Source organism: Lepidothrix coronata, unplaced genomic scaffold, assembly GCF_001604755.1.
Source record: "Lepidothrix coronata isolate B3197 unplaced genomic scaffold, Lepidothrix_coronata-1.0 Scaffold92, whole genome shotgun sequence".
NCBI classification, from domain to species: domain Eukaryota; kingdom Metazoa; phylum Chordata; class Aves; order Passeriformes; family Pipridae; genus Lepidothrix; species Lepidothrix coronata.
Genome location: NW_016690272.1, coordinates 2,268,175 through 2,280,925, shown reverse-complemented (window position 1 = coordinate 2,280,925; position 12,751 = coordinate 2,268,175). Strand labels below are relative to the sequence as shown.

General features: G+C 45.0%; 1 protein-coding gene across 2 annotated transcripts in view; it reads right to left on the bottom strand.

Moving 5' to 3' along the window:
* REL (REL proto-oncogene, NF-kB subunit) overlaps nt 1–11,013 on the bottom strand; it is a 30,391-nt gene extending 19,378 nt beyond the window's left edge. Inside the window, exons 1-3 of one of the 2 annotated variants that reach the window (XM_017821848.1) lie at nt 10,923–11,013; nt 5,948–6,090; nt 3,124–3,272 (exon numbers count right to left, since the gene is read on the bottom strand). In XM_017821848.1, coding sequence (XP_017677337.1) covers nt 3,124–3,272; nt 5,948–6,090; nt 10,923–10,929 — 299 coding nt within the window. In that variant the 5' untranslated portion in view covers nt 10,930–11,013. Of the gene's footprint in view, nt 1–3,123; nt 3,273–5,947; nt 6,091–10,764; nt 10,801–10,922 lie in introns of those variants that run through there. The other variant, XM_017821849.1, reaches the window with a different exon arrangement.
* Between the last annotated feature and the right edge of the window lie 1,738 nt (nt 11,014–12,751).

Genomic DNA, 12,751 nt, shown 5'->3' with positions numbered 1-12,751 from the left:
TAAAAAAAGAAAAAAAAAAAAAAAAAAAAAAAAAAAAAAAAATTAAAAAAATGATCTGTGTTTCATGATGTGACAATAAAGCTCTGAAGATGGGCTGTGCCAGCAGGCATCTTTCTCCAGAAGCACCAGCCATTTCCCTTCCTTTGAAACTCCACAAACCTACTGCACCTAAAGATCCTCCTCCTTCCAAACACCGCTCTCCTGAACGAGACTATCCTGGCATGATGTTAAGTTTAAGGAAATTAAACTCCCTTGTCTGTGCCCAATATGCTCTGTTCAGAGGTTCCCAAATCCTCTGCCATCAGGCTGCACTTCCAGAACCACAGTTCACTAGAGGAGTGCACGGAGGAATGACAGTCAAGACTGGAACTGCACCTCGATGGCCAACCCTATTTCCACCTGCTCTTGTAGGAAGTAGTTTTTTTTAGGGCTTGATTACAGCACACACCACTTTTTTTCCCCCTCCAGAATACCCAGTGTATTCCAGAGATTGCCTGGAGCACACTTCAAAGCCGATGGAAGTTTCCACGTTATATCCCCAAACAAAGCGTCTCGTGGACAGAATGAGGCTTTTCAGCACCCCAAAACTCTCAGATTATAAATGTTTTCTAAAGCTGTGCTGTCACAGTGAAAGTGTCTGTTTAACTATTGCTGAGCAGAGGGCTGGGCCAGAGGAGGAACTCTGAGAACCCCAGCAGGGCTGTGGGGTTTCACATCGACGTGAGCTGACAGGAAGCAGCCGAGATAACGAGAAGGCAGAGGGAGAAGTAGGAAGAGAGAGAGAAAAAAAAATGAAAAACATCTAAAAAAAACTATGATATCATCCATGTAGAGAGACAGCAAACTAGGAAGTAAGAATCTGAGTACACAGGCAGCCCCACAAGCTGCAACATTCAAACTCTTGCCTTGATGTCTCGGCCAGGGAGGGCTCTGATCAAATTTGGGCAGCAGTACAAAGATCACTGTTCCACAGGCAGAACAAAATGCTTTGGGAACTTTCAAACATGGGGAATTTCAAACAGCACAATGCAGAGCAATTAGTCAGAGCAGCCCAAAATCTGCGATTAATAATTCCGCTTCTACCGAAAGGGAAAAAAAAAAATAAAACTGGATTTTTGCTCCACTTGGGATGCTCAGTAGGAGCAAAGAGCCAGAATCACCAGTGAGAGAGGACATCTCCTGCTCACTAAGTATTGGATGAGGCTTTTCTCCAACGTGGACTTGAAGAGAAGAATGTGAAGATTGAGTCACCAGCCACAAAAAGGAAAATGACTTTAAACATCCAGATCCAATTATGGATCATGCTGTTCTTTCATCTTAAAGCAACCAATGATTTGTTAAAAAAATGAGTGTACTGATGCTGGAAACATTTCAAAGGGAATGTCTGGAGTCTCCTCCCACCTCCAATGTCAAGCTCAAGGCTGACAGTTTCCCATTATCAATTAAGGGAAAGTAGCCCACTTAGTGTTCTGTAAGAAACTGAGAGGTTTAAACCCTAACATTGGGAAGAATTCATGGATAACATGGATAAAGCAAACAAGCACCAGTGCCTGAAGAGAAATGGAGACGTGGCATCGTGTCAAAGAATGGAGATTACATCAAAATCTGCAAATAAACATTTGCAGAGCATCCCAGTGTTTTCTGGCATTATAACGGCCTCTCTAACAGGCTTGCCTCATGCTTACACATTTAACCTTGTGCAAGAAAATGCTAAGAGGAAGAACAATCACCAGAGTCTTCCTGCAATCCGTGAGTGCAAAACAAACCTAGAAATGGCGTTAAGCAATCTGGCTTTTTTGCTGCGGATGGGAAGGCACAGAGCTGAGGGGAGGAAGTGGGATGAGCTACAACAGCAGACTCCCTTTGACCTTGGCTGAGGAAGCTTGATTTGAGAAGACAAAAGGAAGCTGGTGAGTGGATGGTCAGGGGAAGGTGCAATGGCCCTCAACAGTTTGGGATATTTGCCTGCCAACGTGCTCCGTGCCACCGGAATGCACCGAGGTGCCTTCGTGATCCCTGGAGCCTGGCCTGGATGCTGGAGAAGCATCTCCACTGCTTGTTTCACCATCAGGCAATCACCACCTTCAAACAGATGTGTCTCAGCTCTCTCTCCTTTCATAGTGTCCTACTGACTAAACTCCACTGAACACAGTAATTCCTCTGACACAAACAGAATCCCAGCGGCCTCAGAGCTGTGTGTGAGAGCCACTTATACACTGAAATATCTACCTGATTTTCTTCCCACCTCAGTTACGTTTACCCCACAGCAACAGCCTGCTTCCAAATTCACTGCATTGCAAACTGTGACCCACAAACAGCTTGTCAGTTCTAAATTCCCCTCTCTGGCAATAATCACTCCACATTTGCTGCATTCGTTCTGCTTTTATTTTGTTATACAAGGCTTGGTAAGCTCACAGGAAATGCCATCAAATACAACTGTATTTGAGATATTCTTAATAGAACTGAGAAACACATCTCTTATACAGCCTGAATTTTCTGTACTACACCCGCAAGCAGACAGATCCTTCCCCTGCACACTTGCTCTACACAGCAGGGACTGAGTAGAATCTGTATTTTCACTTAAAAAAACCCCAACCCAAACAAACAGCAACAACAGTGACAGCCACTAACACACTTCTAGATGTGTCACAACCACTACCTTCTAAATTACATGACAGCCAGCCAGTACAAACTTTCTCCAGAAAGCCCAAATATAATTTCCATGGAAGATGTGAACTTCCCTCAACACCCTGAAGTACTAATTCTAACACTGTTACCCATTCTATTACTCATCCTTTTCACATGTAGCAAAGAGTCATGCTCAAGACTAAGATGTGTTACTGAACAAGACTAAAAAAGTAACTAAGTGGGAGAAAGGAAAAGAAGACAGATATTGGGAGAATGAATAAAAAAAGGGTGACAGGAAAGAAAAAGCACATGTGTGGTGCCAAAAAAGAAGGAAATACTTCAAAGAGAAGTTGCCCTCTCCCTGGGATGGATTAGTAAACTATAGCAAAGACAGCATTCTAATTGCTCTTTTAATCATTAGTCTGAGTTTTAAAACACAAGATTAGCAAATCACTTGCATAATTAATCAAACTCCCAAGCAACACCATTACTCACGACAGGACTCGCCGCTCTGGCCCGAACTCGGCTTCGTAGTAGCCATCTCTGCAGTCTTTGCCAACCAGATCGTGAGGGTGTGGCTTGTAGGGCTCATTCTTTGTCACCAACGTGGTTCTTATTTTGACTTTTCCGAAATAGTTCAGAATCTACAAAAAAAAAAAAAAATAAATACAAGATACTTTCTAGATTTCAGATATCGAGGCGAAAGCTCCCCCAACTAATAGAGAATACATTTTATCTTGAAATCCTCTGTGGAAGAAATACCAGAGCTAGGTAAGGGACCACACAGATATGCTTCCTCCAAAACCTTACAAAAAAACTCCTAAAGCCTCAGGGATAAGGATACTACCAGTGCATGAACACTAAGCAGTGAAAGAGGATCTTAACAGACACAGCATGACACAAACCCTGCTGAGGCTGTTGGGGTTTTTTCTAACTAATTCTCAGACGAATATTCAACCTTACAACTCAAGCAGGGGAGTACCAAATTCTCAAGCTCCTACTTCCCAGCGCTCGTCAGCCTAATTCAACACACCTTTCTCAGGTGCATGAAAGCAGCCTGGTGCTGACAGCTACCAGTGAAGTCACCCAGTGTGGGGGAGTGTAACAAAAAAAAAAAAAAGAAGGAAAAACAGTTTGGCCTAAATTGTTTGACGCACAACAACTTGAAAGCAAAGACGAGACTTGCTCGGGCACACGTTTGTGCAGAGGCGAGCTCTCCTCCTCCACTTCCCCTGCCCTGTAACTAACAGTTCTCCTCCTTCAGCCCCTTCTTTCCTCCTCCTGAAATTCCAAGGATCCATCATACGTCCTTTTCAGCCAGCATCTCAGATCTTTGACTTGACCTGTGCTCTTCTAGCTTCCATCATCTGTTGGCTCTCACTCTCCAATTTGGCTCCTCTCAGCTTTCATACAACCCACTGTTACTTTTTACCCTTAAGATAATACTTCCGTCACCCTTCAGTTTCTTCAACTATTACGTCATTTCTCCCTCATTTCACACCCAGCCCCTTGAACTTGAAGCCTGATCTGGCTGCTTTTGGTTCTCCAGTTCCTCCTTGATGTTCATCTTCATAACCGCACCACGAAATTTAATCTCTTCCTGGCCCCTCTCTTCTCATCCTCATTGATGTTTCCACGTCTAGAGGGGACTCCCCTGGCACCTAATCAGCACTAAAGCCTCCTACGGGCTTCAGGGAGGCAGGAATTCACCTAGAAATCACCTGCTATTGGTAACAATCAGCTCTGTCATCAATAGTCACCTTTAAAAAAGAACAAACTTTGCCAGGATTGCACAGTCACCTACCCATGTCCCACCTCCCCTTTGGGTTCTGGCTGGTCTTTGTGTGCAGCACAGTGCAAGATAAGAGGAATCAAGGGTTTATACTGCCTGTTCAGCTTGTGCCCTGACACAGATTTAGGCTGAGAGTCTGTGCAAGCCTTTAGTCTTGCCAACTGCCTACATAGTTCCTTGTTCAATTGGCAGAGTGCTGAAAAAATGAGAGTCTGGCAGATCTCCATTTCCTGCATTCCTTAACCAAATCTGGCACCGTGATAGTCAAGGGGGAACCTTCTTCTTTGCATCTGCCCTTGGTAATTCTGGCTCCAGGGCTAAGACCAGCTTCCACAGTTGCTTTATGTTGTAGAGACTCACTCTGTTGCTCAACACATGACTGCCAATACTCTCTCAAACACTCCCTCTTGAAGAGCTTTTATGCCTCAGCCTAAAACATCTCATATTTTTCAAGTTTCACATCCTCTGTATCCATGTTTTTTCTGCTGTGATTCCAGAGACTCCGCTTTTGGCTCCACGTGTTTTTTACACTTGCACACACTGCAAACACAGGTACACAGCTTCTGTTCCTGGGCACTGATGTGCTGCAAGACAGCAAGTGCTCTTAACTTCCCATTTATATTTGTCTTCTATTTATATTTATATTCCCATTTATATCTCTTCTAATCTCAGCTCTGAAAGACTTCCTCCCAGGTGGAAGAGATCAAGGAAACACCGGCAACTTAAAAACTTTGAATAGGGGACCAGAAATTCTTTTCTCTTACCCTACCTGTCCAGGATCTGCAACACATTCCTTTGTCCCACATACAAAGTGCTTCCATTCCCCCTCTACTTTCTCCACCCTTGTCCCTGCTTCGATCAGAGCTGCCAGAGCTCCTCTGAATCCCCTCATTCTGGATTTCCCAACTTTAACCATAACACAACCACCCAACTCCTCGTCGTGGCAGGTTCTCTGAGCATATCGTTCCCCCTTCTCAGCTCATTTTTAAGCTCTGTAGCCCTTTCTAACCCCACACACTTCACGGCAGTGCCTTTCGCAGAGCCCGATCACCGCATCACGGGCGACCGTTCGCTCGCACAATTTGCCTTCTTTCATGCTGTGCCCAGCAGCTTTTCAAAGCCTTCTCAGATTTTGTAGGCAAACTCCTTCAAAGCCCTCCCCAAAATTCATGCTGCAGTCCAAATCATAAACCCAGACCCAAGACACATAACCGAGAAAGCAGAGCAAAAGTGTGTTCAGAAAAAGCTAACAACGAACGGTTCCCAGACCATGGGCACTTCACCGAGTCCCCTCTCCAGCAGCACTTTGTTAACTACCTCTCTTCTTGTAAATTTGAAAGCGAATAATTTCATGACCAGGAGCAAGTAACTCTTTTCCCACTCTCCTGCAACTCCATTTGCATGTCAAGGAAAGAATCACAGAACGTGAGATGAAAAGCACTGTATTTACTGTGTGGAGTCCAACACATAGCTACAAGCACCACGTTAATGTGGGAACGGTAATTCATGGATAAAAGTGGTATTTACCTGGATGGAAGGGAATGTCTTATTGTTTTCAGTACTGTGTTCTCCTGGAATGCTGCCTGCAGATCTTCCCTCACACTTGTACCTGAAGCGCATTCCCCTTTGCCTGGGTTGCTCAAATATTTCAATGTAGGGCTCAGGGCCACCTTCAAAACAAAACATTTTCAACATTAGGACACAGCAGAGCTTAAAAAGCAGCGGAAGATGCAAGAATTGGAATTTCTAGGCTCCCATCTAGAACTTAGTCTCTTTTAACCATCGTAGAAGATGTTTGATGAAAACAGATGAATGATGAAAGATGATGCTCGATGAAAGAAGATTTTATGCAACAGAAAACAAATCATTATTTTGAGGGAATGGTTGATATTTTTAAGAATAATACACTTTTAAGAATGGCTGTCTTCTCCAAATACAGGTACTGTCAAGTACTATATTCTCTCCAGTGTCCTCTGAAAGTGAAGATGTTTTCTCAGAATTGATTGATTTAGTTCCTATTACAGCGCAGCAGAAACTATGCAAATTATGCAAAAAATACCCCACCCTACTGGGCTGAATATCATCACTGGGAGCTCAGAAAATATCTGATTGCTTGTACCGAATTCTACATTTTGAGCTGCCCACCTCCCACGGGGCTGGTTTCTAGTTGCAGTATCTCCCCAGACAATGAAAGCTCAGGAAAACGATTGGGCAGCTGTCAGAAGAGAGGTTTTCAGGAAACACGAGTGACAGACGAGGATAAGAGCCAGCAGAACTCTTAAATGGGGGGGTTAGAAAGACATTAACTGAGCAAGAGCGTAAGTACTTTTCAAGTGATGTTTTATTGCCAGACAGTAACAAGCTATTTAATAGATCTCACTGAGAACATCAAACAGGACAGTCAATCAAACAGTGACAACAGCGGGGTGGCATGTGAAAAACAAACAAGAGAGGGTAAGTAAATATTGTCCAAGTTGAATCATCATGGTGCTACACGATCAGAAGAACGTAGCTTATGGAAATGTCTACTGAGCTCTCTGTCATCTTCATGTAATAGCATCCTCCTCAAGCAAGGCTGAGCATCACAAACAAACCTGACAGGCAATATCCTGTGGCACAGCACTGGAAAAAAAGTGCTTGGACTTCAACGTAAATAAGCAAAACAGTTATTAAATATATTGAACGTGCTAAAAGGGTAAAAGAACCCCTACTTCCTTTTGCCCAAGGTCTGTACAGCCTGTGAGTCCACAGCACACAAGTTTTGGCAAAGAGGTGGATTGCAATCTTAACTCCCTAATAAAGGCTTCTCTTGTGCTGCACCTACAATGGTTTAGGTACTACTACCAACACCAAGCTTGAACTTTATGCCTGGGATTTGCTGGTCACAAAACATTTCCAGTGCTGCAGCAGTTCATACCCAAAGTAGGAAAATATTATAACCTAAAAGATAAAGTGATCAAGAGAAGCAGAGAAGGCATGGAAAGAACTACCTCCCCAAAACGTCACCTTGGTCTGACCCGAATGCACATTTAGCTGTCACACACCTACAGCCAGCAGTGGAACAGCAGTGAGAGAGCAGCTCTTGGGTGGGATCATCTTCAACCACACCTGCCTCCTCAAAACCTGAATGCCTGTTCCACAGACACAATGCACTTCCACTCCAGGCTGTATGTGGTGTCAAAACCTTTGAGAACTATGGTTCAGGACTGGTTATAGACCTTTCTAACACTCAATCAAACTACAGTTTCTAAGCTAATCACCTCACATCAAGTAGATTTTAAGTGATTTTCTGAACATCCACCATGAGCTGTTACATTAAATACACATTAGCCACTACTCTAGGTCCAGTTACTTAGAAGGATGGTCCCTTTCCTAGATACTTCCCAGCTCTTACCTTATGCTCTCAGACAAGCTTTGCATATTTTCTCTGTCTAGAAAATAAGCAAGTCCAGCAAAGGGCATGGGAGACAGGCATTGACAACAAAAAGCTTAGAAATTACATAAAGTTGGTTTCAGAGAGAGCAGAAGTCTGAGCTTCTCACAAACCCATGCTCACACACCTGCATGTGGCTGTTTTAACTTTCACACTTCAGTTTGCTTAGGCTATTGCATTTATCAGCACAGTCCTGCAGTCCAGACAACAGAGGACTTCAGCCAGCATCGAGTGCCTGCTGCATATCAGTGAGCCTCCCATTTCCATCACACAATCGAGGACAGAGAGAGCAACCTCACCTTCCCATTCCTACACAGCCCAGCACGCCACAGACACAGACACGCGTCCATATGCTAACCTAAAAATCTATTTTAGAGGCTACAGTGACAAAATTGCAGCAAAGAGCCTACTAATCGTGGTATTTGGAGGTTCTCATGCTTACAGAGCTGCTAACCTGACGTGCAGGACACCCACAGACATTATGTATTTGTCAAAACTAGCCAGAGCCTCGCTGTTCGAAACTCCGGCGGAGCGCGATCACTTGAGGTCTTTAACTCTCGCTGCTCTAACCAGTAATTTCCCTTCACACTCTATTAATACTTGCTTAAGAGGTTTTTTTTTTCCCCTCACCTATTAAGAGCACTTTATTTTAAAACCCCAGGCTCAGTGATCTTTACAGGGCTGTGGTCGAAACGAATGTCATTGAAGGCGAACCCACTGCTTAAGAGCCAGGTGTGTTTGTGGGAAAGTAAAGCTCGGTGACGCTGCAGCCTCCGGAGATTAAACATTAAACTTCACTTTATCTTGGTTCCCTCTCGCTCCGTTTAAGAATCACGTTATCATCTCCGCCGTGATTATCGGTGTCATCATGTTTTGTGCAGAGAGGAAACACTGAGAAGTGTTTGTGCTCTCTGCAGCCAACTGGAGGGCTGTCTGGCGTTCCCTGCTTCTGTAAACCAGCAACGTGCATGGCTTGGCTTAACTATTCCAGGACCTGCTCTCGCACACAGAGGTCTTTTAGCTCCCCCACTGCTGTTACAGACCTGTCTTCTTCAGGTCTCGCTGTGTTTGTCAAACAAATACCAGCTACGTCAAAAAACAAACTCTCACTAATTCTGGAAGAGAAATGCACGGCTACTCATATTACCTGCCTGCCCACAACTACTCCAAAAAGCATTTGAAATGTAAGAAAAGAAAAAAAAAAATCTAACTAATCCTTCATCTAAGTGCTTAAGAGTTTAATTTGTCTTTGTAATTAATTATAATTGCCTATACACATGCTAGCAATAGAAACACTGTGCTACATATTACAACCTGCCTCTCGTTCTTATTGTTGTCAAATTGTTTATTTCTCCTCGTGCCCTGAATAGTGCACTAAATAATTTTAAAGAGAATATAATAGATCAAGGGTCCTGATTACATATGCAAGGAAAATAGGTAAAAGCAGTGACAGCTCCAAGAGTTCAGCAAGGAAAATAGGTAAAAGCAGTGACAGCTCCAAGAGTTCCACCAGCTTATGCTCATTGAAGGACTGAAGGGTGTTTTATTCTCATCCGTTTTGAGCAATAGAAAGAGAAACAAAAGGACAATCCCAAAAACTCAGTACAGACTTCCATCTCTCCAAGACGATTCAAAGTTTAACACAGCCTGTGCCATGAGGGAGGAAGTCTGACATGCTGCCACCACGCAAAGCAACAGCGGGACCAACGTCCTGCCCCCTTCCTTTGCTCCGGAGGAATTGCCCAATTTCTATTTTTCTTGCACAACCAGGAGCACCCGCGAACACTCTCCAGCAACATCTGCATGTGAACGCAGAGCAGCTGTGGGTCTTTGTGGAAGATGTGAAAGTATCACCCGAAACCCTCCGGCCCCGCGGTGACTGCAGTGAGACACAGATGGCAGAAGCATCGCCCTTCAACTCCGATGTCACTGCTCTCTGCACAAATCCCTGGTGATCTCACATCGGTGGTTTCTAAAAAGCAAGAATCTATCCACTTATAACCTTCTGCAACACCTCGGGCAAAAAAAAACAAAAAAAAAGTGATGGTGGAAGCTTTGTTATGGCACATTCCAGCTCAAGCAAAAGCAACTGAAAACATAAACAAGATTTGATTTTTAAAAGCAGTAATCTACTTAAGGCTCCACAAACTGCACAGATTCTAACAGAGACGAAAAATACTGCTCACGAACTTCCTCTTTACTATCGCGTTACATGACAAAACAGCCACCAAAAGGAAAAAAAAAAAAAAGCCAACTACAAAAGCAAGCTAGTACCAGGAAGTTATGAACTTCCCCCGCTGAAAAATTCCTTATCTGGTTCCTAATTACACTGAAAAATACATAAAGACGCGAATCAAAAAAACCCCAAAACTGCTGTCTCCTGCTTCAGTTTCGCCACTCTAAAAATCAAACATAACGTTTAAAAGATGCCTCTGTACAAAGCCGTTTGTTTTCTCTCTCTGTTGATAGTTGGCACACCTATATATTTACCAGGAGTTAAAGTTCATAGCTTGCTAAGTGGAAACAGAGCACACACTTTGCGAATTTGGAAAGCAGCTTCCCCTAGAAATGCTATTCTAATTAGTGTAGCCAAGTTTTAAATTTAGGGGGTTTTCTTAAACCCTAAGACAGATACCAGAGAGACTCCTCCCGAAAGGATGACAACCCCGGTTTAATTTAGCCTCAAGAAACTTAATTGCGCTTTTTGTTGTAATTACTCAAAGCGCGATCCCTTATCTGCGTTGCTTTGCATTTGTGCCATCTCTGTTTCTCATTCATTTGCATTCCCACCGCCGAGTCCCGATGCGAGCAGGATCCCGACGAGCATCACCCAGACACGAGACCCGCACTTAACAACCCGGGCGTCTTAACAACGCAACTCCGAGGCTTAAAAGTTTGAAACCTAACAAACCTTGTAAGATATCTCATGGCGATTAACGCGAACAACCCACCGCTTCTTTAGCGCAGAAGTACCGACCGCCAGCAGCGAGGAAGGGCGGAGCGGGCTCGGCTCCCTCCCGGCACCGCTCCCCGCCGCGTCCCCCCCTCCCCGTCCCATCCCCGGCTCACCGGCCATGGTGACAGCTCCGCGCTCGGGCCTCTGCGCCGCGGGGCTCCCGCCCGGGCCCGCACACCTCGGAGGGACGGAACGGACGGGCCCGGCTCGCCGCCCTTTTCAGGGGGAATTTCCCGGCGGGGCGGGCGGACCCAGCGCTGCGGAGCCGCCCCCCGCCCGCCCCCGCCGCGTCCCGCCCGCCCCGCCCGGCAGCGGCGGCGCAGGGAGAGGGGGACGGGCTGTGCCCCCTTCCCCGAGACCCCCGGGCTCCGCGACACCGGCCCCCTGCTGCCGCAGGTGGGAGGCAGCAAAAGGAGTTTGTCCTCCGGCCCTGCCCTTCCCCGGTAGCCGGAGGTACAAAGGGAAAAGTTCAGCCCTTCCGATTTCAGTGCGCGGCAGAGAGAACTCGAGCCTGTTTCAGTCCATACCCTCACCCTTCTTCTTTCCAGCAGCATCCCTACAGCACTCCGACACCCCCATCTCCCACTCTGCCAGCCCCAAGAGACCCGGCTCCCTTATTATCCATCTTTTCCTCAGCTGCATGGGGCCTGGAGAAAGCTCCAGGGAGACCCTACTGCAGTTTTCCAGTACCTATCCAAATCTGCTACTTTCCAGTACTGGGTTTATTAGATGGACAAGGACAGACTTTTAACCAAAGCCTGTAGTAACAGAACAAGAGGGCATGGCTTCAAACTGACAGAGGGCAGGATTAGATGGGATATTTAGGAAGAAATTCTTCCTTGTGAGGGTGGTAAGGCACGGGAACAAGGCTACCCAGAGAAGCTGTGGATGCCCCACCCCTGGAAGAGCTCAAGGCCAGGCTGGACAGGGCTCAGAGCAACCTGGTCTAGTGAAAGATGCTCCTGCCCCAAAGCAGGGGGTTGGAACAAGACAGTCTTTGAAGGCCCCTCCCAACCCACTCTAATTCAATAACAGAGCTGTACATCCTGGGGAGAGACCAATACTGAAGGTAAGGAAAAAATAATCACCAGCAAACTGATTAAAGTCACAATGATCAACTTTAAACCTACCAAACCTTCAGAGCTCGTCCCTGACGCAGCGAGATCAAGCAAAGGAGTTGGACTCTGGGAATAATCCCAGAGCCCCAAGTTTGGCTCAGGTGGAAGGGTCAGTAACAAACAAGCAAATCTAGAGGGGGAATTAAAAAACACCTGTAAAAAGAGGAACGCAAAGGAACAGGAAGGCCACACCTAGCTGTGGTGCAAGACTACACTTAGTTAGCAACAAAATTTAAAAGGTTTTTCTTAAGTCTTTACTCTGGGAATGGAACACACTGCCCATGTAGTTCAATGATTAGTATTCATAAAAAAGGAATAAATAAAATACCAAGGAAAGCCTCAAAGAGCGCTCGAAGCAAGGTCCAAAACTGGTAGGTTTTTTTTTTTACATTTCTTTTTCTCGCTATTCTTTTTTTAAAGCAAAGGTTATTGGGATGTACCGAAATGAACCACTGCAGAAAACGCTGCTCTATAACCTGCAAATCCAGACACCAACCCAGGGAGAGAAGCAAAAGACACTGCTCAATGCTTGTTATTCTCCCTGCCTTGTAGTCCATCTCCTCTTAACAGGACTTTTCTTTATAACCTTGTAAACTATCATCATATTTCCTATAAGTGGACAATATCTTTCTCCATCCTGCAAGCAAAACTTTCCTTATTTAAGATTCATCATTCATCACACGGTAGGACTGTTACACCCCTGTCAAATTCATAACTGAAATTGGAAGATTAGAATCCTAGGGGACAAGAAGGATAATCAAAATGTCTGTGACATTAATTCTAGATGATGAAAGGGTAGAAAAGCTACATTATTTAGATATTAT